The sequence below is a fragment of the Aspergillus fijiensis genome (genome assembly GCF_003184825.1).
Source record: "Aspergillus fijiensis CBS 313.89 unplaced genomic scaffold BO72scaffold_6, whole genome shotgun sequence".
Classification (NCBI taxonomy): domain Eukaryota; kingdom Fungi; phylum Ascomycota; class Eurotiomycetes; order Eurotiales; family Aspergillaceae; genus Aspergillus; species Aspergillus fijiensis.
Window position 1 is genome coordinate 485888 of NW_024468982.1, and position 25669 is coordinate 511556.

The 25669-nt window shown below is 56.9% G+C and overlaps 12 protein-coding genes and 2 non-coding genes across 14 annotated transcripts; 4 read left to right on the top strand and 10 right to left on the bottom strand.

Moving 5' to 3' along the window:
- Window positions 1-62: 62 nt before the first annotated feature.
- On the bottom strand, window positions 63-1138 carry BO72DRAFT_455656 (uncharacterized protein; the record flags this gene model as incomplete). Its single annotated transcript, XM_040946242.1, has 4 exons — window positions 63-341; window positions 446-947; window positions 1001-1029; window positions 1088-1138. The coding sequence occupies 4 exons, from the start codon at window positions 1136-1138 to the stop codon at window positions 63-65; spliced, it is 861 nt and encodes a 286-aa protein (XP_040805208.1).
- Window positions 1139-1639: 501 nt separating this feature from the next.
- On the bottom strand, window positions 1640-3481 carry BO72DRAFT_518503 (MFS general substrate transporter; the record flags this gene model as incomplete). The annotated part of the gene is made up of 1 exon (XM_040949653.1): window positions 1640-3481. The coding sequence occupies exon 1, from the start codon at window positions 3086-3088 to the stop codon at window positions 1640-1642; it is 1449 nt and encodes a 482-aa protein (XP_040805209.1). The 5' UTR covers window positions 3089-3481.
- On the bottom strand, window positions 3267-5020 carry BO72DRAFT_241257 (putative acid phosphatase). The gene is made up of 3 exons (XM_040939926.1): window positions 4625-5020; window positions 3547-4569; window positions 3267-3480 (listed from the first exon to the last, which is right to left on the bottom strand). Exons 1-3 carry the CDS (start codon window positions 4814-4816, stop codon window positions 3445-3447), a joined length of 1251 nt encoding a protein of 416 aa, XP_040805210.1. The 5' UTR covers window positions 4817-5020; the 3' UTR covers window positions 3267-3444.
- A 498-nt stretch (window positions 5021-5518) lies between these two features.
- BO72DRAFT_421572 (putative ribosome associated DnaJ chaperone Zuotin) lies at window positions 5519-7178 on the bottom strand. The gene is made up of 3 exons (XM_040942768.1): window positions 6943-7178; window positions 6737-6877; window positions 5519-6681 (listed from the first exon to the last, which is right to left on the bottom strand). Exons 1-3 carry the CDS (start codon window positions 7093-7095, stop codon window positions 5641-5643), a joined length of 1335 nt encoding a protein of 444 aa, XP_040805211.1. The 5' UTR covers window positions 7096-7178; the 3' UTR covers window positions 5519-5640.
- A 328-nt stretch (window positions 7179-7506) lies between these two features.
- BO72DRAFT_241274 (LYR motif-containing protein) lies at window positions 7507-8227 on the top strand. Its single transcript, XM_040939927.1, has 3 exons — window positions 7507-7671; window positions 7743-7919; window positions 7983-8227. Exons 1-3 carry the CDS (start codon window positions 7596-7598, stop codon window positions 8075-8077), a joined length of 348 nt encoding a protein of 115 aa, XP_040805212.1. The 5' UTR covers window positions 7507-7595; the 3' UTR covers window positions 8078-8227.
- Window positions 8144-9757, bottom strand: slt11 (Pre-mRNA-splicing factor ECM2). The gene is made up of 2 exons (XM_040942040.1): window positions 9472-9757; window positions 8144-9409 (listed from the first exon to the last, which is right to left on the bottom strand). Exons 1-2 carry the CDS (start codon window positions 9610-9612, stop codon window positions 8378-8380), a joined length of 1173 nt encoding a protein of 390 aa, XP_040805213.1. The 5' UTR covers window positions 9613-9757; the 3' UTR covers window positions 8144-8377.
- Window positions 9758-10325: 568 nt separating this feature from the next.
- On the top strand, window positions 10326-12177 carry erg6 (sterol 24-C-methyltransferase). Its single transcript, XM_040942041.1, has 3 exons — window positions 10326-10848; window positions 10912-10946; window positions 11003-12177. The coding sequence occupies exons 1-3, from the start codon at window positions 10645-10647 to the stop codon at window positions 11895-11897; spliced, it is 1134 nt and encodes a 377-aa protein (XP_040805214.1). The 5' UTR covers window positions 10326-10644; the 3' UTR covers window positions 11898-12177.
- Window positions 12178-12323: 146 nt separating this feature from the next.
- On the bottom strand, window positions 12324-14140 carry BO72DRAFT_524665 (uncharacterized protein; the record flags this gene model as incomplete). Its single annotated transcript, XM_040949894.1, has 2 exons — window positions 13408-14140; window positions 12324-13323 (listed from the first exon to the last, which is right to left on the bottom strand). The coding sequence occupies exons 1-2, from the start codon at window positions 13914-13916 to the stop codon at window positions 12324-12326; spliced, it is 1509 nt and encodes a 502-aa protein (XP_040805215.1). The 5' UTR covers window positions 13917-14140.
- A 307-nt stretch (window positions 14141-14447) lies between these two features.
- On the top strand, window positions 14448-16256 carry BO72DRAFT_492628 (glycosyl hydrolase family 79 C-terminal domain-containing protein; the record flags this gene model as incomplete). The annotated part of the gene is made up of 8 exons (XM_040948306.1): window positions 14448-14593; window positions 14645-14764; window positions 14814-14953; window positions 15007-15114; window positions 15160-15528; window positions 15579-15670; window positions 15729-15762; window positions 15817-16256. 8 exons carry the CDS (start codon window positions 14448-14450, stop codon window positions 16254-16256), a joined length of 1449 nt encoding a protein of 482 aa, XP_040805216.1.
- A 347-nt stretch (window positions 16257-16603) lies between these two features.
- On the top strand, window positions 16604-18305 carry BO72DRAFT_421585 (SNG1 family protein). The gene is made up of 3 exons (XM_040942769.1): window positions 16604-16854; window positions 16908-17993; window positions 18083-18305. The coding sequence occupies exons 1-3, from the start codon at window positions 16719-16721 to the stop codon at window positions 18232-18234; spliced, it is 1374 nt and encodes a 457-aa protein (XP_040805217.1). The 5' UTR covers window positions 16604-16718; the 3' UTR covers window positions 18235-18305.
- A 151-nt stretch (window positions 18306-18456) lies between these two features.
- BO72DRAFT_t51 lies at window positions 18457-18529 on the bottom strand. The gene has a single exon. It is a non-coding gene; the product is annotated as a tRNA-Trp (tRNA).
- Window positions 18530-19003: 474 nt separating this feature from the next.
- BO72DRAFT_t50 lies at window positions 19004-19112 on the bottom strand. The gene has a single exon. It is a non-coding gene; the product is annotated as a tRNA-Met (tRNA).
- A 1164-nt stretch (window positions 19113-20276) lies between these two features.
- Window positions 20277-22390, bottom strand: BO72DRAFT_518531 (uncharacterized protein; the record flags this gene model as incomplete). The annotated part of the gene is made up of 6 exons (XM_040949654.1): window positions 21950-22390; window positions 21674-21897; window positions 21272-21586; window positions 20963-21193; window positions 20758-20852; window positions 20277-20550 (listed from the first exon to the last, which is right to left on the bottom strand). The coding sequence occupies exons 1-6, from the start codon at window positions 22074-22076 to the stop codon at window positions 20277-20279; spliced, it is 1266 nt and encodes a 421-aa protein (XP_040805218.1). The 5' UTR covers window positions 22077-22390.
- A 1004-nt stretch (window positions 22391-23394) lies between these two features.
- On the bottom strand, window positions 23395-25212 carry BO72DRAFT_455667 (Zn(II)2Cys6 transcription factor; the record flags this gene model as incomplete). Its single annotated transcript, XM_040946243.1, has 2 exons — window positions 23395-25045; window positions 25124-25212. 2 exons carry the CDS (start codon window positions 25210-25212, stop codon window positions 23395-23397), a joined length of 1740 nt encoding a protein of 579 aa, XP_040805219.1.
- Window positions 25213-25669: the final 457 nt, after the last annotated feature.

The following is a 25669-nucleotide window of genomic DNA, read 5'->3' on the forward strand; positions in this document are numbered from 1 at the left end:
AACTTAACCACGAGCACATCCTCCACTCCTCACCTAGCATGCATACCATATGTATGCCACCATCAACGCTGTCCCCACTCATACCCCGACTCCGAATGCGGCAACAACCTGCCTGCCCCAGCAGCAGCAGCAGCAGCAGCAGGATCACGACCATCACCCCCATCACCCTCCCCGGTATCCTCCGCCTCAAAATCCCCAACACTGCCCCCCTCCTCAACCTCCCGATCCAAGATCCGCTGATACTCCTCCCGTCTCCGCCGGATCCCCTCACCACCACCATCACCGTCCCCTTTAAAAACCCAACCCCCCATCCCCCTTACCCGAAGAACCCAAAACGCAATCTACCACAAACAACACATTAGCCCTGCTCACGAATAATCCCGGTCCAAAAACATCCACAACCCCCCACCCCCCAAAAGGAAAAAAAAAGTAGAAGAATACATACCCTCAACCCCCCGACAACCCCCAACCCCACCACCAAAAACCACAGCACCTTGACCTCCTCGCCCCTCCACACCCCCGCACAAGCCCGCGTATACCCCAACTGCAACACACAGGCATCATCCCCGTGACTCCGATCCTTGAACGGCCACGCGCGGTCCCGCACACTGCGCAGCCCACAGCACTGCAATCGATCTTGGATCGTCCGGATGGTCGCCGCGTCGCGGGCGTGGAAATACGTCTGCCAGGTTCGGTCGAGGGTGCAGGTGCTAACCCCTGTGGTGTTGTTTAGGTAGGCGAGGACGAGGGTGAGGAGGATGGTCGTTAGGGCTGTGTGGAGGGTGTTGAGGATCGGGATGATCAGGGTTAGTTTGGGGGAGGCGGTGCGTTTGAGGAGGGTCGTTGCGGTTAGGGTTGCGAGGGTGTAGGGGGTTAGGAGGGTGGTGAGGATTGGGAGGGCTGGGGGGAGGGGGAGGAAGAGGGTCTTTGTGCGGGTCCAGGCGAGGCTTTTTTGTTGTTAGTTGGGTGTTAGTGGGTTTGGTGGGGGTGGGGGACGGACATTGATAGGATGAAGGAGAGGATGAAGAGCTTTGTTTCGCGTGGTTAGTGTTTCTGTTTGAATTAGTTGGGATGGTGGGGCACGTACGAGGGTGACGAGGAGGTGGATGAGGAAGACGGAGTTGGGTCTGAGGAGCATGGTGGTGGTTGTTTCTGATGGACAGGCTGAGGTTGGTGTTGAGGGTGGTTGATGAGGTTGAGGGGGATGGAGGTGATGGAGTGATGGAGGAAGAGGGGAGGATGCGGGGTTGAGTGACACATGCAGTGGAAGTAATTCACCAGCCACAGCTGGGGTGTTACTTGCACCTACCTGTCTTTACATGTACTGCACATTTGGAAGCATTCACTGCTGTGGAAGACCATACCTTATCTTACATAGATTGGTTGGATAGAGTAGAGGGAGAGTGTACTACTATCGGGATAAACGCAGCCAGTATATGATGCAATCAAAAGACATAGAAGACGTAGACATAAATCATGGCCTCATATTCAATCTACCGTTCCATCAATCTAGTAACTCCTCATCCGTCCAATGCTTTTATAGATCCATATTGATACCAACCTCACTCCCATTCAATGCCCCTTGTACTATAACCCCCTCAGTCACCCCCCCCCCCCCCCCCCCCCCCCCCCCACATCCCTACACTCTCCCCCGCAAAAACAACTTCTCCAGGGCAACCCACCTCCCAAACCCCGGAAACTCCCCCACGCCGCCATCCCGCTCCACCACCCCCTTCCGCTCGATCTCGTAGAACCGCCACGCCCGCAACACCGCCAACGCCACCGCGCCCACGGCAAACAGGCCGCCCACATACACCTTCGCGCCCAGGTACCCTCCGCCAGCCAGATCCACCAACCGCAGCGCAATCACCTCCGCCACCGTCGTGGGCGCCACGAGCATGAAGCAGACCAGCCCGAACGTCGCCGGGAGCCGCTTCAATCCAACCACGTCCGTCAGCACGGGGGCGACCGTACCCCAAAAAGTGCCGCAGACGGAGCCGGCCAGGAGGGCGAAGAGGAGCAGCAGCGGGTACGAGGACAGAAAGACCCAGAGGGTGAGGCAGAGCACCGCGCAGACGAGGGTCGTGAGCATCGACACGGTGATGCGGCCGTGTCGGTCGGAGAGGTACCCCATCAACGGCCGGCCGAGGGCGAGACCCAGGTTGAGGCAGGCGCTGGCGATGGAGCCCTGGCTTGGGGTCAGGGCGATGGAGGTCGCGTAGTTCGGGAGCGAGTAGAGGAGGGCGATAAACCCCAGGTCCGTGGAGGTGCCCCAGATGATGATGAGGAGGACCTCGAGGTGGGTGAGTTCTGTGGGGCTGCAGAAGAGAGTGGTTGTGGCGGTGGTGGCTGCGGGGTGAGAGCGATGGCGGCGGGATCGTAGGACAGAGGGCGCGGGATGAGGGCTGGGGCGGTCGCGGAGGAGCAGCGAGCACAGGAGGTTGGCGCCCAGAGCGCACGCGGCGAGGACCCGGTAGGTGCCTTGGATGCCGATGGTCTCGATGCTGCGGCCCGCGATCAGACTGTATGCCAGCCCGCCGAGTCCGGTGCCGGAGGAGGCAAGCCCGGAGGAGAAGCTGCGTTTGCTGCTGAACCACTTGGGCAGGATGGCAGTGGCGGTCAGGTACAGAAAGCCCATCCCGGAGCCAAAGCAGATGCCCTGCGTCAGGAGGAGATGCCAGAACTGGGTGGCATACGAGGCGCTGAAGAGAGCGGCGGAGACGAGCACAGTCCCCAACAGCAGCGTGGGCATTGTGCCAACCGTCTGATGGGTTTGTGTGACCAGAGGACCGATGAGCAGACACTGCCCAATCGAGACGCCGCCGATCAGAGCGAAGCCCAGGTGGCTGGCGTTGGGGAAGGTCGAATGCGACAGGAAGTAGTTCAGAATCACTCCCCATGCGCTGCTGACCCCCCAGGTGTGCACATTGATCATGAACACACAGAAGGTGCACACCCAGGCATACCCTCCGTCGGGAGGGATGTCCTCAAATGAGGTCACGTTGAGGGCATTTTCGGCATTGTTGTCGAAGTCTTGCAGTTCCAGATTGCTTGGAGCAGCAAGTCGTTCCCGACTCGATTCGTTCATCTTGAGTATCCTTTTGAATGTATTGTTTGGATGGGGGAGACTGGGGATGCACCAAAGACGAAGATTGTGTTTGTGCGAGCAGGGCTTTATATGCACATGATGCAACTCACCCCGCAGCCACGATGAGTCAAGTAGACCGCGGTCGAGACACCACACCAACGCAGGCCAGCTCAGTCGCACACAGACCTAACTCGTTCTGATCAGCTGCAGCATAATAATGGTAATTTATGCTGTCTCAAAATTTCCAAGGGAGAAGTAGGATGGCGCCAAGAAAGATGAATGGTGGTAATTATGTACGTCGGCTCACGGCCTTGCTAACTAGCAATAAATTAAATGACAAAACCATTTTGTACACATCACTGAGAAACACTAGACTCGGTCTTTCCATTCTTCTACACAAGAGATTGATTAGCATAATTTGAGATAGCAATTTGAGATAGCGTAGGCACGAGACTCACCAGCTTGCGGCTGTAAGAAACACCAAGGTTGCTGTTGCTCCGCGAATCGTAGGGGAAAGGAGCAGTGTAGTTGAAGGTAGCGGTCAGTCCCTTCCAGGTCTTCTTGACTTGAGACAAGATACCATGGCCGGCCGAGCAAGTCCCCGTGGTGAGAGGAACAGGCCATCCGGCAGTGTAGGTGCTGTAGTCGTCATCGGAGAGCGGACCGGGGTGGGTTTCGTTCATGTAGAGGTTGGTGGTGTCAACTTCATAGTTGACATAGCCGGTCTTCTCAGCCACCCACTTGAAGAGGTTGGCACCACAGTCCCAGCGACCCAGAGACGGGAGACCCCAGTTGGCGGACATGGAGGCAATGACGGAATAGTGGGTATAGAAGGTATCATCGGTGGTACCACGGAGGTTCTCCGGGACGGCACCACCCAGCAAGAAGGTATAGACATTGTTGCCAATCTCGTAGGTGCTGGTCTCGTCGAAGGTCAGCATAACGAGAGTATCCTTGGTGAAGTACTCGTTCTCGAGAAGCTTAGTCAGAAAGTCGTAGGTCCAGGCCCCGGAGGTCTCGATGTTTGAATCGTGGCCGTCATTGGTCATGTTGGGGGTGATGAACATGTACTGAGGGAGACGCTCGTGCTCCAAATCCTCGTAGAAGGTAGTGAAGTTCTTGATCTGTCGTAGACGAAGGGAATCTTCCGTCACGGAATCAAACAAGATCAGAGGGTTGTGCTTCCGCACGTACACGTTGGCACCGCTCTCCGGGTAGCGGTACCCCTGGTAACCAGGGTAGGGCAGAGCCTCCTGGTACTCTCCCCACGCGATGTTCTTGGTATCAAACAAGTCCGCGATGGTGGACACGTTGCTAGGGATTTGGTGGAAGTCATCGTTGTCCATGCCAAAGGTGTCACCGGCGGCCGAGGCACAGTAGTTAGGCTCCGAGGGGTGGGTAATGGCCCAGAAGTTGCTGAGCAAAAGACCCTTCTTGGCCAACTCGGCCAGGTGAGTGTTCCCAGCGGCAGTATCGTAGTCCTAATCTGATCAGTATGGTCCATCGACTTGTATACATAACCAGAAATCGACTTACGGTGTTCTCCAACCAAATGTTCACGAAGCGGTTGAATGAGAGACCCTTGACGTTGGACACTGGTGAGTATGGCTGGACCGAGGCCTTGGCTGCGGCAATCTCCGCGGCGGAAGGGTATTCCTCCGTGGTGGTCTGCGCGAGAGCAAGCGACAGTCCTCCAAGGAGGGTCAAGACGGATTGCTTGGTGAACATGATGCCCGATGGATGAAACGGAGGCCAGGTGAGTGATTAGAACCGGATGGCTTGCGGGTTGGAGGCACAAAGAAGGAAAGAGGACATGAGAGCATTGCGATTCTGGAGCGCCTTTATATATGTTTCCTTTTCTCAGATTTGCGATGTCTTGCGATGTCGGACGAGGTGGTTGACAGCCTGGAGCCCATGGGGGGGCATGTGTCTACATCTCCGCTGCCGATAGGAAGCTTCGTGAACCGTGTAATTGCCGTCAAGCGATTGGCCATGTACATTTAAGCGATGGCATCTAGCCCCTCCTGCATGCACTTGATTGCGCAGCGAGATATCTAATCTCCGACGGGGGAGCTGGAGAAAGCCGGTTATGCGTGGATGTTGAGAATGACTGGCAGTTCTGCAGGGGAAAAGTAGATGGATGGACGATGGAGGAATCATGCACGTTGCGATTCACTCGGCGCTGACTGGCCAGCGGGACAGCGGGAAGCAAAGTGGGTGGAAAGTGGGCCTGAGGCCAGGCGACGGGCACGTGCCCCAACCAGCGGCAGCGACGCGGTCGGCAAGACTGCTACAGCATACCTTAAAACCTGGGGGGACAATGAGAAGGGGAATGGGGAAAAGAAAAAGATAAACAAGATAGAAAAGGTAGAAAAGGTGGAGCAAAAAAAAACTTCAAAATCGACAAAATCACGCGGCGTAGAACAAATACAGAAATGCATCAACCATGCTATCATTGCTACTCATTATTTGCAAAGCGACTGGAAATCTATCATCTATAATATATCATGACTAGCGATGAAAGACCCCCTCCCTCTATCACATCAAATCGTCTAAGCAAAGAACTTGGCCTCTCCCTCCTTGAGCTTGCCAGCGCCGACCAGTCTCTGCACCTCCTCGGTGTACACAGTCTTGACGGCAGCCGCGTCCTTGCCAGCAGCAGTAAGGCGACCAGCCAGACCAGCCAGCTCCTCCGCATCGATCTTGCTGAGGATAAGATCGACGTCTCCCAAGACGGAGTCGACCTGGGCGGCCGAAGGAGCCTCATCGAAGTAGTTGACATCCTTGACGGATCCCTTGACAACACGCTTGTTCTTCTTGGTGGCGTTCTTAGCGGCCTCCTTGGCCTTCTTGTTGGCCTCACGCTCGGCCTTGGCGGCCTCCTCGGCATCCTTCTTGCGCTGCTCCTCCTCCAGGCGAGCCTTCTCCTTCTCCTCGACGAGACGCTTGGCCTCGGCCTCTCTCTCGAGACGCTTCTTGTCCTTGTCGGCACGGGCGGCCTTGCGGAACTTCTTGATTCTCTCGTCACCGGCGGCGCAATCGTCGACCAGGTGGCGGAGACGGGCCGTGTCCTCGGTCTTGCGCTTGCGGCGGGCGTTGGCGTTCTTCTTCTCGACGTGACGCTTCTGGTCACGGCTCTCGTTGTCATCGGGGACATCCTCGTCCAGGTACTCGAAGGTACGCCAGCTGTCGAAGTTGTACCAGAAGTTGTAGAACTCCTCGACGACCTCCTGGCTGCTGTTCTCGTCACCGAGCTCGGGGACGGGCTGGATGTTGGAGAAGCGGCCCTCGGAGATGAAGACCTTGCGCCAGAGCTTGTAGAAGTTCTTGGAAGCCTCCTTCTTGGTGGGGGGCTCGACGTCGGCGGCCTCGTCGACGGAGTCGAACTGGCGGCGCTTGACGGGGTCGGAGAGCACCTCGTGGGCCTTCTGGATACACTTGAAAAACTGGTCGTTCTCGTCACGGTCGCCCAGAGCGGCCTTCTTGTCGGGGTGGTGGCGAAGGACCTTCTTGCGGTGAGCACGCTTGATCTGCTCGGGGGTGGCGCGCCAGCGGTACTTGGTCAGGCCGAGAACCTGGTAGTGATCTTGGCTCTGCAAGGGATTAGCATCGAACAGTAGCAGTATTTTGGTTACTGGTAAATCGTACCTTCCAGTCCTTAGCCTCTCTGGCGAGGAGCATGTTGTCCTCGGGCTCGGAGATCTCGCCAAGGTCGTCCTCCTCGGTCTTCTTGACATTCTGCTGGGCCTGGATTCTCTCATCCTCGGAGAAGGTACGTCCGTGACGCTTCTGTGGGAACTGTAAGCATCTTACCCAGAAGTCAACTTCAAGCAGGATGGAAAAATGAGACATACTCTGCGGGCGTGGGCCAGGAAGAAGGGACCGACGGCCTCGAGGTTTCTCTGGGTGGCGCCAGAGAGAGTGCCAACGGCCTTGAAGTCCTTCTCGGCGCTCCAGCCGGAAGGCAGGGCGGGGAGAGCAAGGTTAAAAGTCTGAGTGGAAGTCATGATGGACTTTTGAGATGCCTCGATGAAGATGGGAAGAGACAATGGAAGACCCCAACAAGAACGTTGTGTGAGCGGGAGAAAACTTGGAAGGCGTCAAGGCTAACTTAGAACTTTCTCCCCCTCTGCTTTTTTATTTTTTCTGCCCCGACTTGCCGCTTGGCCCGGAGCCAATCACGGGTGACTTGTTTCGGAGGTTCTTCGAAAGCCTCGATTCCGCTGCGAAGATCACTTGCTTGTCAACAGAATACCTACTTGTTTCTCTCAACTACGATCGGTCTGCTTTACGGTCTTGTCTTTCATTATCCTTCTAGCGGATAAGTAGAGGGTCTACTACAACTCAACCGCTCTCAGAACCACTCCCGCCGCTCGCTCTTCGCAGCCACCGATCCGCAAACCGTCATCTGGAGACTCATACTCGAGTACAAGCCCAGACCATTCACTCCCGACGCACGCAACACACAAGCCACTCATCGTCTTCCACAAAACTCACACATTTCGATATGGCTTCTCAAGGCGTCGTCTCCGCACGCAGTGCCTACCGACAACTTCTCCGCGCGACCCGCGTGGCCTTCCACAGTCCGTCCACCCGATCTCTTCCCTCAACCGCCTCTCCAAGAACACCGCTGACTTCTACTCCTTCCCCACAGACGACCTCCGCGTCATGGTCGCAGCGCGTCAAGAAGCGCGCCGCAACTTCGACAACCACCCTCGCCAGGGCATCGACACCCCCATGCAGATCAACCACGCCATCGAGGTGGCCAACATCCTGCGGCACAACATCGTGCAGGGCGTGCGCGACGACGGCGACGAGAATGCCAAGTGGGGTGCGCTTTTTGCCTCCGGTCCGACCCTTTTCCAGAACAAGACGATGCTAACAACGATCATAGAACTCCGGATCCACGACGAGATCGAGCGCGGCGACAACGATTCCATCAAGATCGCCGGGAAGAAGGTCAAGGTGGACAAGCCCTGCTCTGCTTGATCAGGACGATTCCATTGTACAGGGACAGACTACAGTCTAAACGGGCGGGGGGTGCGGTGGTTGACTGCAAAGATATGCATTGCGGATTGTATTATAGTATACCCGAAGTTTCCTTTTGTTTTCTCTCTTCTCTCCTTTCTGGCGTCTCTTTGGGGTATTTCATGGTTTGTAGAACTACTAGGTAGACAAATGCATGCACAAAATAGAAACAAATCAAAGGAAAGCCAAAACGCCCGCTCTCAAACATGCATCATATGAAGCTCCCTCCGTCCTTGAGAAAATCAGTGTCAACAAAAGAGTTTAATCGCCGTTCAAACTGGAGTACTGGATTTCGCCAGCACCCGGGGGTGGTGCCACCGCATAGTTCTGGGGTCTTTGTTCCTTAGCCAGGTCCTGTCCGGCCGCCGTGATGGCTCGCTTGCCGCCATCGCCGGAGGGGCGCGTGCCCACGGCTTGTCGACCCTCGCGGGCGTTCTTCATCCGCTCCTCCCGGTCCATGTTGTCCAGCGGCTTGGGCTTGCCCCACCTGACGCGCAGGGGACAACCCTGGAGGACGGCCTTGCCCTGGCAGTGCTTCGCGGCCGCCTCGGCGCCCTCGCGAGTGGCGAAGTTGATGAACGCCGAGTGGGCGCGGTGGGAGCAGATCAAGGAGCGGAGCGAGCCGAACTGGGTGAAGAAGGTGCGCAGTTCGTGCTCGGGCAGGTCGTCCTCGACGCCCGTCACGAACAACGAGGTGATGTTGGGGTCGGCGGGCGGGTTGATGTCGTCGGCGGAGGGCGGCACCTGCGCCGCACTGGGGAAGGGACGCCCGCCGCGTCCCCCGCGCATTCCTCCTCCCGCTCCGCGTCCGCCCCGGCCGGGCAGCGGTGTTCCCCTCCGGCTCTCGCTGGTGCGAATCGGACCCGGCCCGTTACCGTACCGACTGTGGACGACGGGCGCCTCGCTGGACCCTGTGGCGGGACCCTCCCCGTCTTCGGGGGTCGCCTCGATCCGGCGCTGTTTGCGGTAGTAGGGCTCGCTGTTGGCGAGTCTGCGGAGCAGCTCGCGCGCTTTCTCGTCGGTCTTCTCGTACTCCTCGACCGCGCCGCGGCCTTCCTCGATCTCCTTCTCGTGGCCCTGAGCGTAGTATTCGCGGTTGATGGTGCTTTCCGGGCCCGGGGCGACCATCTTCAGGGCGGCATCACGGACGACGATGGGCAAGCCGAAGGACAGATCCAGCATGCAGCACTGGCAGCAGTTCTTGAGGCGGGCGCAGGTGAGGCAGATGGTGGTGCGCTTGGTGCGGGCAGTGCGGTCGGCCTTCCAGCGGAAGATGGTGAACGGACGCGTACACTGTGACAGTGTTAGTATCGGTGGCTAGATTGGGTGCGCAGAGCGACGGGAGGGCTCCCTACAAGTTTGCATTCTGCGCCATAGTCCTCTTTCAGCATCTGAACGTAAGGATTGTCCGGGAGACAGCTCTCACAGACTGACGGGAAGTCGGTGGTTTCCCATCCGGATCGGTTGAGATCCTGCTTGATCTGGGCAGGAGGCATGGTGGTGAGGTAGTTTGAAGCTCTCTGTGTGACTTCAGCGGCGAAGCTCAGAGGTGAACTGGAGGAGTTGACAGCGGCAGCAAGAACTTGGATTATCGATAGTCATCGTGGCTGAATGTGGCTAGTGGAGAGCGTTGTGGCGAATGCATGACATAAGCACCCGCAGCTAGTTTTCACGTGACTGCATGGGATCTATGTGGCTGATGGGCTATGGAGGGCATTGTCAATCACGAAATTCGTTTAATGCTGAGGAGGCAGGCTACGTACTCTGGTGATACAGGGGTTGTGTAGAGATGAATTTAGCACGTGAGATTCAAACAGCATTGCATCCTCGTCCGCACCCCTGCCAGCCCCAAGATGCATTGGAATTGATGATGCCTGCCACCTGCCACTGGAATCCGCGCAGATACGCGAATACGCAATACGCAATACGCAGAGCAAGCAACCAGGAACGAGAGTTGGCGGGCGAAGATCAAGGCTTGGAGGCGCGGAAGATGCCTGGGACTAAGCCATATGGAGAAAGGCGTGGTTCCATCGTCCCGTTCGGCCACACTTTTTTCCCGGCCACCAGGACCCCGGAAGGCCCGATCAGGTCTAGTGCTGCGTCGAATTGAGTCTCTGGTTGGCTGGCCAGCGCTGCAAAAGTGATTGGCTGGGGAAATGTCAAAGTCGATTCGATGCCCGTCGGTCGTCGGTCGTCGGTCGCAATTCCGCCTCCCCTTTCTTTCCCCGTTCTTCGTGTTTGCGTGTTCCCTCAGACATTACCTTGCGGTGGCCCTTCCCTTCCATCTCGCTTCGTTTCATTCCACTTCACCTCCTCTTCTCCCCCTCTTCCTGCCTTTCTTTGCTGCCTGTTCGGCTTCAATTCTTTTCCCATTCAATTCCCTTCCATTCAACTGGGTCGTGGATATATAATTGCCTTCCCTTCTCTTCTTTTTCTCCCTTTCTTCTTTCGCACAACCCACTTTTCTTCAACCCGGCTTTACCCCCTTTTAATCCTTTTAATCCCCACTACCACTTTCAATTCTCAAAATGGCTCCCACAGCTTTGGAACAGGAGAACCATGTGCGCGATGCTGAGTTCAACCGTGTCCTGCACGGAAAGTCCGCTCAGTCCCAGGGTGGTATTGCTGCCATGCGTGGCAAGGACGCCGCTGCCCAGAAGGCCGCCATCGACGAGTACTTCAAGCACTGGGACAACAAGAGCGCTGAGGACGAGACCGAGGAGATTCGCGCGGTAAGCACTGTGCAACCGGCGCCCGTTGCTGCTGGGCCAAGCTAATCAATTGCAAACCCCTAGGCCCGCCGAGCGGAGTATGCGACCTTGACCCGACAGTATGTCTTCCATCGCCGCTATGGCCTCAATTGCCCATCTAACTTTGTTCTTCCAGCTACTACAACCTAGCCACCGACTTCTATGAATATGGCTGGGGTACTTCCTTCCACTTCTGCCGCTTCGCTCCTGGCGAGCCCTTCCGCCAAGCCATCGCGCGTCACGAACACTACCTGGCCCACACGATGGGCATCAAGGCCAACATGAAGGTTCTCGATGTTGGCTGCGGTGTCGGCGGCCCTGCCCGCGAGATTGTCAAGTTCTCCGACGCCAACGTCACCGGCCTGAACAACAACGACTACCAGATCGAGCGCGCGACCCGCTACGCCGAGCGGGAGGGATTGAGCCACAAGCTCAACTTCGTCAAGGGCGACTTCATGCAGATGAAGTTCGAGGACAACACCTTCGACGCCGTCTACGCCATCGAGGCCACCTGCCACGCCCCCGAGCTGGTGGGTGTCTACAAGGAGATCTTCCGCGTGCTCAAGCCCGGCGGTGTCTTCGGTGTGTACGAATGGTTGATGACTGACGAATACGACAACGACAACGCCGAGCACCGCAAGATCCGTCTGGGTATTGAGCAGGGTGACGGTATCTCCAACATGGTCAAGGTGTCGGAGGGTCTCCAGGCCGTCAAGGACGCTGGCTTCGAGCTCCTCCACAACGAGGACTTGGCCGACCGCCCCGACGCTATCCCCTGGTACTATCCCCTGGCCGGGTCCTTCAAGCACATGGGTACCATCTGGGACTTCTTCACCATTGCGCGCATGACCTGGTGGGGCCGTGGCATCGCCCACCGCTTCGTTGGCGCCTTGGAGAAGATCGGATTCGCCCCCGCGGGCTCTCAGAAGACCGCCGACAGTCTGGCTCTGGCCGGTGACTGTCTGGTGGCCGGTGGTGAGAAGAAGCTGTTCACGCCGATGTACCTGATGGTTGCTCGCAAGCCCGAGTAGACGGATTGGTTACTATGATATCACGCCTGTACAAAATTGCGTTTCTTTGCGACAGCATCCCACACGAGCATGCATAGAGGGTGATGGCGGTCTATGTTCTTTAATATCCCCGGTTTTGTTTCTTGTGTTTCCTTCTCTACATGTTATATTATTGCATACCGCCGTGGGATGTCTGTCTTTATGAGCTGTCCGGTTGGGGGCAGTGGGTATCATTGCTGAGTATGTGCTCATGGATGATGATTTAGGTTATAGTTAATATCAAGACACGACATATGCTTGTAGCTGCAGTTCTTCGTATCATTCCTGCCGGTGTCTGCTCTGGGGTAGAACACCTGACGACCTCTGTCCTTCTCTTTCTCATCCAAACATTCCACATATTGAAGACTTGATCGGTCCTACAACGAATCCACCTCAACGCAACATATATCAACTCAACCCCTCCAAACCAAACGTCAGCACCACGACCTCCCTCCCCCCCTCCCCATCGACCCTCAACCCAAAGACCGACAAAACCCCCACCTCCAGCAACGCCCGCTCATCCACCACCGGCTCCCCCGTGAACCCATTCCCCCTCCACACAACCTCCAGCCCCTCCTCCCGCCCCCACCGCGCCAGCACCCACTCCTCCCTCTCATTCTCCGGCAAGATAAACCATACCCGGGAACGCCAGCAAACCACCTTGCCCCTCAACCCCGTCTCCGTCGGCCACACGCCCTCCAACGCCCAACTCTCCCACCCCTTCCCATCCGGCCCACAAACATAATACACCCACTCCTCCCGCCCCGCCCGCGTATTCTCCCGATTCAACACATGCAGGGTCCCGTCTGCGTCGACAAACTGGCCCTCCTGATTCATAATCCCACTCCCGCGGGGGATCCGCCTCACCCGGAGCCGGGGGTCCTGGGAGTTTAGAGGCGTTATCGCTTCCTCTTCCGCTTCATCCGGAGGATTCGCGCCGAATGCACCGGTCGCAAGGACCTCGTGCGCGGTACGGCTACCGCGCCATCGTACGCTTACGCCCACCTTTCGGTCTGCGTGCGAGGGGTCGGGGTCCACCTCGGCGAAAGCATGGTACAGCCCCTCGTTGTTCTCGGGCCCGTTCGGCCCCGCCTGCGCTTTGTGCGCCGTGGAGGTCGGGTCCTCTGCTCCTTCGTAGGGTACGAAGTGGCGGTTCGTCCAGGTGATGTGGAGTTTGTTGGTGGGGGCGTGGAAGGAGAGGCCGTTGGGGTAGGGGTTGCAGGCTTGGCCGTGGAGGTAGAGGGCTTGGGGCGTGGGGTGGGGTGTGTATTTTCCTGTTGCTGTTGCTGGATTTGGGGGCGTAGTTGTGGGTGGGGATGTGTCTGTGCGTGTATCTGTGCGTGTATCTGTGGATGTGGTGTTTGGCGCTGGGGTGTAGAGGTATAGTGCTTCTGAGCCGGCGCCTGCTCTGTTTCACTCAGTTAGTTAGGGGGGTGCTTGGGGGTGAGGACTGGGCATGGGCAAAGGGGTAAGGGCAGGGACAGGGACGTACCGTCCGATGCGACACTCAAAGAACAGGTTCTCTCCTGCGGGGATGAAGCGGGGGTAGGTCACGTCGCTTAAGGGGCTGCACCCCGGGAGATGGGATTGCACCGCCCCGAAACTGGCAGATGTCCAGCTGGACTTGCGGATGTCGTAGGCCAGCCCCGGCTGGGAGAGGCGGTAGTGCAGCGTGTCGCAGTGGTGGTCGAAGGCCAGGTGGATCGTGCCGTCGCCGGCGCAGATGCCCACGGAGATGGTGTTGTGGCCGTCGTCGGTGCGCTGGGGATAGTCCGTGAAGGTGAGGTGGTGCCATTCGCTGGTTTGGTCGGAGAGATCGCGGCGCGCGAGGGTGAGGAAGCGCGTGGTTGGGTCGGGCGTCGGGGTGTAGAAGGCGGCGTATTGCGTGTGGGCGACGGTGGTGAGGGCGCTTTGTTGGTAGGCGCACGCGTTGAGGCGGTGGGTGCTCGGGGGGTCTGGCGTGAGGATGGAGATTTGGGGGTGGAGGTCGGGGATGGTCATGATGGCCGCCGGCGTACTGTTTGTGTTTGAGGGTTGAGGTGAGGTTGTTGACGTTCACTTCTTAGTGGTGTGGTGGCTGAGGTGGTTATCTTGTATGGGAGGGGTCAACCGCCTCCGTCGGTTTTCGGCTGGTGATGATAATGTGCGCAGCTTCTTTCCTTGAATCTTCTGACTACCTCACAAGAAAAGTTGTATCCAGAGAAATGGATGATGCATGATGTTTGGTGGAAGAACTCGCTCGTTGCTCACCCCGGCTTCTCCGCGTTTTCCTCCTCACCTGCATTTTCCCCGCACTTCAGCGTCACTGGAGGCGATCTTCTCCCAATCCATCTCCAGCGTTCCCCTGCTCGCTCATCAATTTTCCGAGACACCTGCATATGGCTTGATGAAATGGTCTCAATTTATCCGAGGGAGCTGCTGCTGGCCAGCCAATGGACCAGATAAATAACCGAGCTCCATTTATGGCTACAGGGCTCCCAGGTTGATCCGGTCAACCACAACTCTAGTAATCTTCAATTGTGTATTTCCATGATGACTACAAGGAAACTACGTGTGTCTGCCATAGTCAGCGGGGTTCTGGCTACTGCGCGCGCGGTCAACGGCTTGAGCTTCGAGATCCCTTCTTCTGTGCCTGCCAATGCGAGTGCGCAGATCGATGCTGCGCCGGTGGGCTTGTCGTGAGTCTCCTGGATCTCACTCGGTTCCTGGTATGAGAGCTTACAATCCAGATTCGAGTTCTTTGCTTTCCCCGAGTACTTCGAACAGCTGTCCTTGACCGACGGTTGTCTGGGAGTGCTGGCCGATGCATATGGAACAAGTCCGCCTATCCGGATCGGAGGAACCACCCAGTGAGTTCTGCTCCTCAGATCCAGGTTACTTCACCACCTGACTGAATAGGGACCGCGCGACATACAACGCCTCATTGTCGTCTGCTGTATCCTACACCGTCGCCTCGCCAGATGACGCCCCCGAGACTCTGACTTTCGGAGACTCGTTCATGGACATAGCAGCCAGCTATAGTGGATCCGTTACCATCGGTCTGAAGCCACCAAGCAACTCTGCTCAAGACCACGGTCCTAACCCTCTACAGGCTTCAACAGACGCCTAGACAACATCAACAATACCATCGCAGCCGCCAAAGTCGCCACTTCCACAATCAACAACCTATACGCCATTGAGCTCGGCAACGAGCCAAACTGTACGTCCCCTGACCCCGTCAACTCGGCAGGTCTAACCTCAGCAGTCTTCACATCCAGCGACCCTATCGCCGACGGCAAATCCTGGACCGCAGCCGCCGACGCCGTGTCGCAGGTTGCATGGCAGAGCTCGGTCGGAACCGCACTCGACAAGACCGCCATCATCCAAGCGGGCGTCTTCTTCGGACTGGGGTCCTACGAGGTGACCAACCTCGTAGGCGAGGAGGAAGACACGGATGCCACCCAATACGTGCGCTCCTTCTGCCACCACTACTACCCCTACTCCGCCTCCACCGCGGATCTCGATGGGCTGATGAGCCACGAGGCGATCGTGGAGGGCGTGACGGCGTTTCAGTCGCAGGTGTCTGCGGCGCATGATCTTGACAAGGACTTCGTGATGGGAGAAACCAACTCCGGTGCGTTCCCCTCCCTCCTGAAAATGGTAACCCAACTAACTGCAGGGTAGCGACCGGGGGAGGCGGGGGGATTAGTCCCACCTTTGGCGCGGGCTTGTGGATCCTGGACTACGCGATGCAGGCTGTTATCCTGGGGATCAAGGTGAGTAAACAACTCGTCCACGTGGATGCTGATCTTCCAAGACTGACACGGTCGGCAGCAACTGTATTTCCATCAGGGAACTATCGGGAACTGTAAGCGGTCGATCAAGTGTAGTACGAGGGCAACACTGACACTGAAACATCTAGGTCCATACTGCTGGTGGGACGAGACCGTCAACGCCCCGTTCTTTGGCGCCTATACCGCGGCGCTGGCACTCGGGGGAGCGGCGCGGGTCGCGCAGTTGGACAGCGGCGACAGCCGGGTGGCCGCGTATGCGATCTACGACAGCAGCGGAGCGCCGACGCGGGTGCTGCTGTACAACTCGGAGTACTACACCTCGGGGACACGGAGCAGCGTCAACATCAGCTTGAGCGGCCTGCCCTCGACCACCGTATCAGCCAAGCGACTGACAGGCGATGCGGCGACAACGACGGTGGGAGCGGGGGCCATCACCATCGGGGGACAGGCATTTGCCAACGGGACGTGTGCATTGCAAGGCACGGCGGAGGCGGAGACAACAACCGTGCAGAGCGGCCAGGCGACCTTCACTGTGCAAGAGTCCGAGGCGTTGCTTATTTATTTGTAGTAGGATGGAGGGATCAATCAGATAAGATGCGGTAGCGCAAGGGATGGATCATCCGGGTTGCGGGTGAATGTAACTTATAAGCAACTTTCCGAGATCCGGCAATACGGCACAAACTGAGCCATGGATTCAGTTCCTGATCTCAGACCCCTGATAAGATCACTAAGCAAATTCTCTCGCGTCCCTTCGGGCCCCGATCGAGGCCGAAGGCCCGACCAATGAGAGTCATGGATCTGCATCTGCGCCGGAGATAAAGAGTTTGATTACTCGAAGGAGTTAACAGCCCGGATTACGCAGTCAGCGTCGAGCAAGAATGATGCATACTGGGATCCCGCCGTACTTAGGGTTAAAAGTCGCCCGCTCGCCTGCCCTGCAGCTAAGTTAGTGGTCTGGTGGTTCCTTCTGTTGGTTACATCCTAGATCCTCATCCATATCTGCGCCTCGTGATCCTTCTGTTCCTTCAGGATGAGCAGCGCCGAGGAGTCCATTGACAAGGCCGAGACGGGAGTCAAGCCTTCTGCGCCACCCGCCAGCGTCTCGTTTTTCGATCCTGCCTTATCGCAAGTCCGACGTCATGTGTTCCTCCAATGGGGGAAGACCGGTGAGTTTGCCCAGCTGGCGGTAACGAGTGCACCTCAAAGCTGACTTTCGCAGTATTAATTCTCTGCACCTTCATCCTGGGTATTCTGTCGCTATTCTGGGCCGTGCAATACAAGCTCGAGACGCGGTTCGAGAACCTCACCGTCTGGGTGGTCGACTTCGACGGCCAAGTGGAGCCCTATCGCAACACCACGCCCATTGTGGGCCCCGCCATCACGCACGTGGTCGAGGAGACCGTCCGCACCAACCCGGAGGCACTGGGGTATACGATCCGCTCGCCGGCGGACTTCGACCACGACCCGTGGGCGGTGCGGCAGAGCGTGTACGACGAGCACGCCTACGCGGCGATCATCATCAACGCCAACGCGACCGCCCTCCTCCAGGGGGCCGTCACCGGCGGCAACACCTCGTACGACCCCTACGGCGCCGCCGAATTCGTCATCATTAGCGCGCGCGACGAGTCCACCTACTACAACTACATCCTGCCGGAATTCTGGGGGCTGGAGCAAGCGGTGCGCAGCTACTTCGGGCCGCGCTGGATCCAGAACCTCACCAGCAGCACGATCACCAACCTGACGCAAACCCCGGCGCAGGCGCTCAACCCCGCGATCGGCTTCACGCAGATCGACCTGCGCTTCTTCGGCCCGGCCGTCATCTCGCCGGCCACCAGCATCGGGCTGATCTACCTGATCATCCTGGCCTTCTTCAACACCCCGTTCATGATGCCGGTGCACCTGCGCTTCCTCAAGACGCCCAACAGCCCCGCGCTCAAGATCCCGCAGTGGCTGCTGTGGCGCATCGCCTCGAACATCGGGACCTACTTCTGCCTCTCGCTGTTCTACAGCTTCGTCTCGCTCGCCTTCCAGATCCCCTTCACCAACCCGCCGGCCTCGCCCGTCCAGCCGGCCGACAACCCCAACGCCTACGGCCACGGCTCGTTCGTCGTGTACTGGATGCTGAACTGGGTCGGCATGTGCGCCCTGGGCTTCCCCTGCGAGAACATGGCCATGATCATCGGGTTCCCCTGGAGTTCGCTGTTTTTGATCTTCTGGGTCATCACCAACGTCGCCACGGGGTTTTATGCCCTCGATCTGGCGCCGGGGTTCTTCCGCTGGGGGTACGCGTGGCCTCTGCATCGGAGTACGTTCCTTTTCTCCCTTCCCTTATCCCGATATTTTGCACTCGTTTCCCGTGGAAGGACGACACTAACACCCAAGAAATAAAAACAGTCGTCGAAGCCCTCCGCACCATCCTCTTCGACACGCACTCGCGCATCGGCCTCGACTTCGCGGTGCTCTTCATCTGGATCGCCCTCTCCATCCTGCTGTTCCCCTTCGCCGCCAAGTTCATGCAGTGGAAGCAGAAGCGCGGGTGGGCTTAGTTGCCTGGCTTGGATCAGGATCGTCCTGTCTTTTGTAATAGAACAATAGAAGCTAGATTTTTCAACATGATATGATTTTTTTCTTCGGGTTGGGTTTTCGATCAGTGTAATTGTAAACCAATCACCTGTCGTTGTGAATAGCGAGGTCAATCGGGGTACGGACCCTTGTGAACAGGAGGCGAGTTAGGGTACGATTCTCTGAGGGGAACAAAAAAGAATGGATGAGCCCAGCCCGGCTCGATCAGGCAACCTTACGATCTGGAGTCGTACGCGCTACCAATTGCGCCATAGGCCCATTCGGATGACTAACTGTGCTGCCAACTTGTTATCACGGGTGAAAGATGGGGGAAAAGAATGCCTGCAGATTCACGGGGGACATCGCACCTGGTGAGGAATCCGTAGTTTGGGGTTGGTTCTGCTGCTTTGTGGTGTCTGGATACAGGGCTTGGGGTGCGCGAGGGCTGAGTGCGACGGTTCCCCCGGGTGGTTATCTGCCCCGGCCTGTGAATGTGTCACCAGCGGGAACGGGTGAGTCTGCATCGTTATGCTGCGTGCGGGAAGGCCAAACTCGCGCGTCTACCACCGTACCGTCGTCCTCTGAAGGTTTCGGCTGCCCAACCGATCCGGGGATCAAGTATGTTTCCAGTAGTGATGACACAACAACCAACCTTATTTTTGTGGAACGAAAAAAAAAATCATATCACACAATCACGACCATGACAACGAATCCACCCCTGGAGGAGGAAATTGGGACAAAGCAAAAAATAAATGTCCCGAGGGAGGTTCGAACTCCCGGCCTTGGGATCGCCCAGAAGTTGCGCTTCCGAGTCATATGCGAGATATGAGACCCACGTGATAACCAACTACACCATCGAGACAAGTTGTTGGAGTTGCCGTTATTTTTGGGAAACTTGACCAGGGCGTGTTAATGGATTGGCTGGGGATGCTTCCGGTTTGCGATATGTTGGTTTTTTGAGTGTCGTTAGTTTATGGGTGGCACTGGGGTTTTGTTCGGTTCAATTGTGGCTGATAGAGAGTGTGTGTATTTTTACTAGGGCTTGGATTTTTTGATTTGATGTTTTGTTGGTGGTGATGAGGTTGTGGTATTGTGCTGGGTTTGAGGGGGATATATATATCGGCAGAGCATAGCTCAAGCATGAATTAATGCGGAGGTGCCAATTACTTCCGGCACCATACTACAAAATTAACCAGAAGAACTATGAGTTATGTTTTTTTTTTTTTTTTTTTTTTTTTTTTTTTTTTTTTTTGTCTTTCTTACTCCCTTCTCCTGTCTTCTATTTATTAGTATTTTTTTTTTCATGGAGATACAACATACAATCCCCAATAGTATCCCAGAAATTAGGACCGAGATAAATGTTCAGACACAATAAACACAGCGCTGATTCACACCCCGCAAGACCCGCACAGCCCAGCAACCAAGTCACTAAATCCAGAAAACAAGCTAGAGCACTACAGTAAAAGATATCATTGCCACGACAACAGAAGATCATTATACTGTACTGAACAACCGCACACTCACCTCGTACCTCACAACATGGTCCCCGAACCATACCTGAACCGAACCCCGATGCAGTCGAATTGGGGTCTACCCCTGCCTTACGGACGGATACAGCTCAGTTTCGGGCATGTACATTCTTATTCCGACTTATATCATGTCATCGCTCGTGATGCGACTGTCAGGATACCGGCAAGAGTTGGAAACACGTGGATGGAACTGTGTGGGGGTGGGTCCAGGGCGATTGAGATTGCGACTGGGCTTGGTTGGGATGGTGAGTTGGGGTACTACCCCATTCCTTTCCCTTTCCTCTTGGATTTTCAATCGGGGCAGATACCCGAGTTTGAACAAAGATAGGAGGTATGCAGTGAAGAAGACGCAGAACGCTATCGAGATAATAGCAAACAGTTATCAAAGTATCCACTAGCAAGTGAACCCTCCACCCCCCTCCCCTTTACGAGCACAGCAACACCCGCAACCCCCTTTTATCATCCTGACCCTACCACTCCCCTTCCATTGGGGGCTGCTAATCCTTCCGAATAACCGTAAACTCCCTCGTCGGCCGCACCACCGTCCACAGAAACGTCGCCGCCTGCACCAAATCCACCACCGGCGCCAGCACAACCGTCAGCACCACATGCACCGGGATATCCAGCAGCGCCGTGGCATGGCAGTCCAGATCCTCCAGCAGACACGCGACGACGCGGCCGTGCAGCAGCACGGCCAGGTTGAAAGTGGTCCAGACGAAGAAGCCGTAGGAGACGGAGATGGCCCAGCCGCCGTAGATCATGGTCATCATTCTGTCCCACACCGGAGTAAGCATCAGTAACCGCCTCCAATTGAAAAGCGAAAGCTACACGCCTAGCGAAGGCTGCACGTCTGGCCAAGACAGATTCTCAAGGGGGGGGGGGACGTACAAGCAGAAATGCGCCACGAACTCCAACATATTAAACGCCACCATCACGCGCAGCGCCCAGCTGGGGATCATCAGCTCCCCGCTGTACCACCGGCACCGCTGGCGGAGCAGATCGCCCAGCGTGGAGGGGGCCTGCTCGCGCGCGATCGCGTTCAGCCATCCGAATTTGAAGCCTTGCTTCGCGGCCTACCCCTCCGGAGATTAGTCGCTTGGTTCTGCAGGGTTGGGTTTGTGCTGAGAGCGTACGCCCTCCTCTCCTTTCGGCCCCAGATGACAGCAGGGAAGGGAGGCCATACGTAGTAAGCAAACCAATGATCCTCCGTCAGACAGTCCGTGTCCCAGGTCACTGCGTTCTCGACCGTGCCGTTCAGCAGTAGGAAGCTCCCGCGCATGAACCCGAGCAGCGGCTGCCGGAAGAACCGCACGGGGAGCTGGTACCGCCCGAAGTTCTCGGCGATGCGCAGGATCTCCGCGACGGTGGTGAGGGGGTGTTTCCAGTGCGAGGAGGCGTTGTAGTAGATTGTTCCCTGTCGGTTGGTTAGCTATTCTCGAGCAAGCATGGGAAGAGAGAATTGGGAAAGGGGGCTCAAGGGTATGTGACGCACCATCCCAATATCATCACTCCCCCGCTCGATGAAATCCAAACACGCTTGCATCAGGTAGTCGTCGATCTCCGTCTCCTCGTCCAGGTGCAGCACCCAGTCCCGGTCGGTGAGGCTGCTGTGGCGCCGGTACCACTCCAGCACCCGGGCCTTGTGGGTGGCGCGCGCGGCCTGGAAGGAGGGCGGGCACTGCAGCTGCTCGACCCAGTTGGGGAGGAGGGTGGTGAAGGGGTTGTGGGCTGAGTCGACGACGACGACGAAGCTGATGCGGAAGGCTTGGCTGAGCGGTTTCCAGAGGTCGACGGTGTTCAACACGGTCTTTTATTCCGGTCAGTAATGGGGGCGGGTTGTTGCAGAGGGTAAGAGGGGAATAGTACTTCCCTGGATGTTGGTCGCTTTGGTGACAAGAACGACGCGCAGGCTGCGGAAGGACCGTTGTTTCGGGGCCTGGGCGTATGAGAACGGTCGTATGGGGAGACACATCCCCCAGAGGATGTGGTAGGGGGGGAACTGGGCGAGGAGGAAGGGGGTGATGATGAGGGTGATGATCGTGCAGTCGCGCGTCCAGAGCACCCCCGGTTGCACGATCGCCTCAGGAACTCCCGCCCACACCATCAGAGAATATACTCCTATAGCGGAACCAGTAAGCATGGAATAATCACAGAGAATTCTTGGATGTACCTAGGAACGACAAAAAGGCCGTGCTTGGGAAGATCGCCCAGTTGTAGTTCAGGATCTGGAAGAGCTTCCGCGAGCGTCGGTCGAGCAAGGGTTTCCGTTCCAGATCGACTTCATCTTGAGAACGCATGCTGGAGCCCTTTCGAGACAAGGCTGGAGAGGGCAGAGGGGGGTAGTCAGAGGTTTCAGCCTGTCGCGTTACCACGACGGAAATGTATAAAGCCCGTGACTACGTAAATCCCAGCAGAGTGGATGTTGGGGTGAGACATGAACCACTGTGCTGGAACATCTGAGACAAGACTCATATATGTATGCAATGAGCAGGCTTTCCACAGAAAGTCACAACCCTAAAGATTGGGCCCGCAGAGATCCCTGCAAACAATCACTCCTGCCCCGAAAAAGCAATGTGAAGCTGACTGCGACTGCATCCGCGAGAACCATCGCTGACAATTTCTGAACCCACTGACCGGCGTTCAGCCCGCTTGTAAAACCATCATACTCAGCTTGGTGACCCACTGCGATGATCATAGTCATGATCGCAATCGATCGGCAAATGGTTCGGGCGCTTTCGTGCCAATCTGGTGTGAATAGGCGATTCGCAACGACTGCAGCCACGAAGTCCGCACCAACCGCGACGATGTAGACCGGCTGTCTTCGTCGAGGGTTGTTTGAGATGAGACAAAGTCAATGTAGATCATCCCCCGAGTACAGTAGATACATGAACCATCTGCAGTGCGACAGCAGCCACGCAAGTTCCAGAGCGGAGAATCGTACAGCATCAAACATGCCGGTCGCACAGGATAAGTGACTGAGAACTTGTGCAACGTTTTCCTTGGAAAGCCTTGATTTATCTGCAGTGTGACGCATAATGGACACCAGAGGCTGATCATACCGAGAACACATTCAAAAATAAGGGTCCCCCGTTTGATTAAGGGAAAGAGAGATAGCTGCGCAGTTTGGCCTTTATGCTCACAGCTCTTACATCCTAGGGGGGGAGCACTTTGTGGCGGTAGCACTGGGTAATGTTGAGCAATGAGAATAGAAAGGGCAAGAAGAACTTATATACCCCGCCTCCCCAGCTGAGTCCAGGTGATCTAGCTCCCTAGCCCGGACCGTGCTTGCTGCCACCCTAGGCTGCAAAACAATTTTAGTACAGCTCAACCAGGCTACTTTGTTAGGTTTATCATGGGAACACCTGGACGTCACGCGCATAGTCAATTGGACGACCCACTAACTCTGGAATGTCGGAGATCCGGTTACAAGAAAATTCACAGGGATGCTTCAGCCGGGGACGAGCCATAGATTCATGCACCATGACACATGAGCGCAGCGCAGTGGATGAATATCTGCAAGGATTTTTTCCCATCACGCCAGGGGCACCCTTCGAATATGTACAAATATGTTGGCCCGAAATCGCAGCGAGGTTGTGGCCGAAACACCATCAACCCTCACAGGTAACTTCTCCGCTCCAGCAACCCCAACGCGCGCGAACACACCCAGTCTTGGGAGTTGTCGATGGCCCGCAGCTCCGCCACGAGGGACTCATCTCTCTCAAGGACCATGGAGCGCCGCTTCTCGACCCCATCCGCGCGGTACGCCAGGTGGGCTGTGACCTGGCAGCCTGTCGCGTCCGTGGAGAAGGTCACCCCGTCCGGCAAGGGGGCGGCGCTGCGCCACATTTGGGACAGGTACAGCTTGAGCGACTCGTCCAGAATCTTGGCGTTCCTGGTGGAGCTCATGAAGCCCTCCTCGGCGCTCCAAGAGTGCAGCAGGTCGCTGGCGAGGCAGTAGAAGGCGTGGTCCGGGCAGACGTGGGCGGCGATGTACACGGCGGCGACGACGGTGCTGCTGGGCGCGAAGGCGGGGCGGCGGTCCGGGCCGTCGAACTTGCGCATGACGGTCTGCGCCGCGGCCAGCAGGCTCCGCCGCTCGCAGAGGTGCCGGTCGGGCATCGGCGGCTGCTGCTTGCTGTACGTCGCGGTCTTCAGCCCCAGGAGCAGCGCGAGGCAGGTGAGCCGCGTCAGCTCGACCTCGCGGAAGTCCTTGCGGCGCGCGGCGTCCCGGCTCGCGGCCATGACGGGGCAGGTGAAGGAGGTGGTTCCGAAGGTGCGGAGGCAGAAATCGTCCAACGCCTGCAGGTACCGTGTCAGCAGGGCGATCAGTCGGTGCTGCTGCAAGTGGATCGTGGCGTAATTGCTCGCGATGTCGGCTTCGGATGCCGACATGCACGTCGCGATTAGCTCGAAGCCGGTGTGCTGGAGGGGCCGGAAGGCCCTGCGCGCGTAGGAGAGGCTCTGGAAGGGCTGGAGGTAGGCCTCGTAGGGTCGATCGTAGACGAACTCGCTGTCGAAACGCAGGGGCTCCTTCAGACCATGGTAGATTGACCCTTCCTGAAAGTTCATGAAGGACTCCACGACACACTCGTCCACTCCCCCGCAGCTGAGTTCCAACCCCGATGAGCCTCGCTCGATATTCATCGAATGCAGGATACGCAGACCTCCTTGCAGGTGGCAGGTGGCCTCGGTGACGTTTCCACGCAGTAACTCGCAAATAATAAAAAGCAAACAGCAAACCAGAATGACTTCTTGAAGCTGCGGGTCGTGTGACGTGCGTCTCTTATGGATGAGGGCAAATGAACGGGAGGACTGTTCCAGCGCGAAGCCATACCAGGCATTCCGCAGAAGGTGCTGCTGCTGTCCGGGTCTTGGAGTCCGACCTGCCATCTCATTGGCCTGGTTCACTGCCCCGAGTGCAACGACCGCATGGTACACTGCAGGCTCGGTGCAGGACAAGCGCAGAATCAGTTCCCGCCACAGAGGCGAGTCGAAGTAGCCCACGAGTTGCGGGACAGACCGGTGCTGGAAGAAGGAGAGACAGCGGCTCTCATCAGAGGTCACCGTCCACTGGAACTTGGCTGCGATAGCGGCGCGGATGGTGGCAGATGCGCCGTTGGGAGCTGACAAGATGACGATTTTGGTTGCATTTCTCTTACGCCCACCTCCGGGAGGAAGCCGTTGCATGTCATACGCGCAAGTGCGACCGGTACTTGTGCAGTTGCTGCATGCACCAGGAGATTCGTCGCATTTGACACGGCGAGCTCTGTGCATTTAAGATCCTTTAGCCAATCCCAGCCAGTCTGTCAAGTCCAAGGCAGACCACTAGGCACTAGGTACTCACCGACAGGTCCGACACCCAGTGCGGGATCTCTTCGAGAACGCCCTTTTCTGAGGTTTCGTTGGGCTCTTTGTCTCGATCTGCGACTCCATCTTGGGAATTGGGATTTGGCAAGGGAAGGATTGATGGATGAATGCGCGAGATCTGGTTCTCTTAAATATGACAGCCTAGCAGTTGGCCTTCGATAGCAGCAAACTGGCGTGACAGGGGTCTTTCCCCTCAGATCCAATCACCGTGGTTGATCTCGATTGGGCTCATAACGCGGGTTTTAGTGCCCGTGGCCATGCACGCGAGGCGCTGGCTTGGGTGCAGATCGTGCAGGCTGGCACATTTCGGCTACATAAAAGATTCGTAGATCTAGAAAAGCCGTACAGTGCTTGGAGTCTCGAGGGGACCTTCAGTAAAGAGGCAGGGACGGATCAAACGAGGATCGTGTCGATTAAATTAAGTAGAAGATGAAGTAAGTGAAGTGCAGTCGGATCATCCATGAAGTGTCTATACTTTGGAAGGAAGGATTCGGGAAGGAGTGGAGACAGCTCACATAAGCAG

Bases quoted from the DNA above. Each gene is read 5' to 3' on its own strand.
- BO72DRAFT_241257 (XM_040939926.1), bottom strand. From the start codon at position 4,816: ATGTTCACCAAGCAATCCGTCTTGACCCTCCTTGGAGGACTGTCGCTT. The intron at 4,570-4,624 runs GTAAGTCGATTT...TGATCAGATTAG, and splicing joins ACATTTGGTTGGAGAACACC to GACTACGATACTGCCGCTGG. The intron at 3,481-3,546 runs GTGAGTCTCGTG...TCTCTTGTGTAG, and splicing joins TTTCTTACAGCCGCAAGCTG to AAGAATGGAAAGACCGAGTC.
- BO72DRAFT_421572 (XM_040942768.1), bottom strand. From the start codon at position 7,095: ATGACTTCCACTCAGACTTTTAACCTTGCTCTCCCCGCCCTGCCTTCC. The intron at 6,878-6,942 runs GTATGTCTCATT...CAGTTCCCACAG, and splicing joins TCCTGGCCCACGCCCGCAGA to AAGCGTCACGGACGTACCTT. The intron at 6,682-6,736 runs GTACGATTTACC...AATCCCTTGCAG, and splicing joins GAGAGGCTAAGGACTGGAAG to AGCCAAGATCACTACCAGGT.
- BO72DRAFT_241274 (XM_040939927.1), top strand. From the start codon at position 7,596: ATGGCTTCTCAAGGCGTCGTCTCCGCACGCAGTGCCTACCGACAACTT. The intron at 7,672-7,742 runs GTCCGTCCACCC...CCTTCCCCACAG, and splicing joins GACCCGCGTGGCCTTCCACA to ACGACCTCCGCGTCATGGTC. The intron at 7,920-7,982 runs GTGCGCTTTTTG...CAACGATCATAG, and splicing joins CGACGAGAATGCCAAGTGGG to AACTCCGGATCCACGACGAG.
- slt11 (XM_040942040.1), bottom strand. From the start codon at position 9,612: ATGCCTCCTGCCCAGATCAAGCAGGATCTCAACCGATCCGGATGGGAA. The intron at 9,410-9,471 runs GTAGGGAGCCCT...ACACTGTCACAG, and splicing joins ATGGCGCAGAATGCAAACTT to TGTACGCGTCCGTTCACCAT.
- erg6 (XM_040942041.1), top strand. From the start codon at position 10,645: ATGGCTCCCACAGCTTTGGAACAGGAGAACCATGTGCGCGATGCTGAG. The intron at 10,849-10,911 runs GTAAGCACTGTG...GCAAACCCCTAG, and splicing joins AGACCGAGGAGATTCGCGCG to GCCCGCCGAGCGGAGTATGC. The intron at 10,947-11,002 runs GTATGTCTTCCA...TTGTTCTTCCAG, and splicing joins TATGCGACCTTGACCCGACA to CTACTACAACCTAGCCACCG.
- BO72DRAFT_421585 (XM_040942769.1), top strand. From the start codon at position 16,719: ATGAGCAGCGCCGAGGAGTCCATTGACAAGGCCGAGACGGGAGTCAAG. The intron at 16,855-16,907 runs GTGAGTTTGCCC...TGACTTTCGCAG, and splicing joins CCTCCAATGGGGGAAGACCG to TATTAATTCTCTGCACCTTC. The intron at 17,994-18,082 runs GTACGTTCCTTT...AAATAAAAACAG, and splicing joins CGCGTGGCCTCTGCATCGGA to TCGTCGAAGCCCTCCGCACC.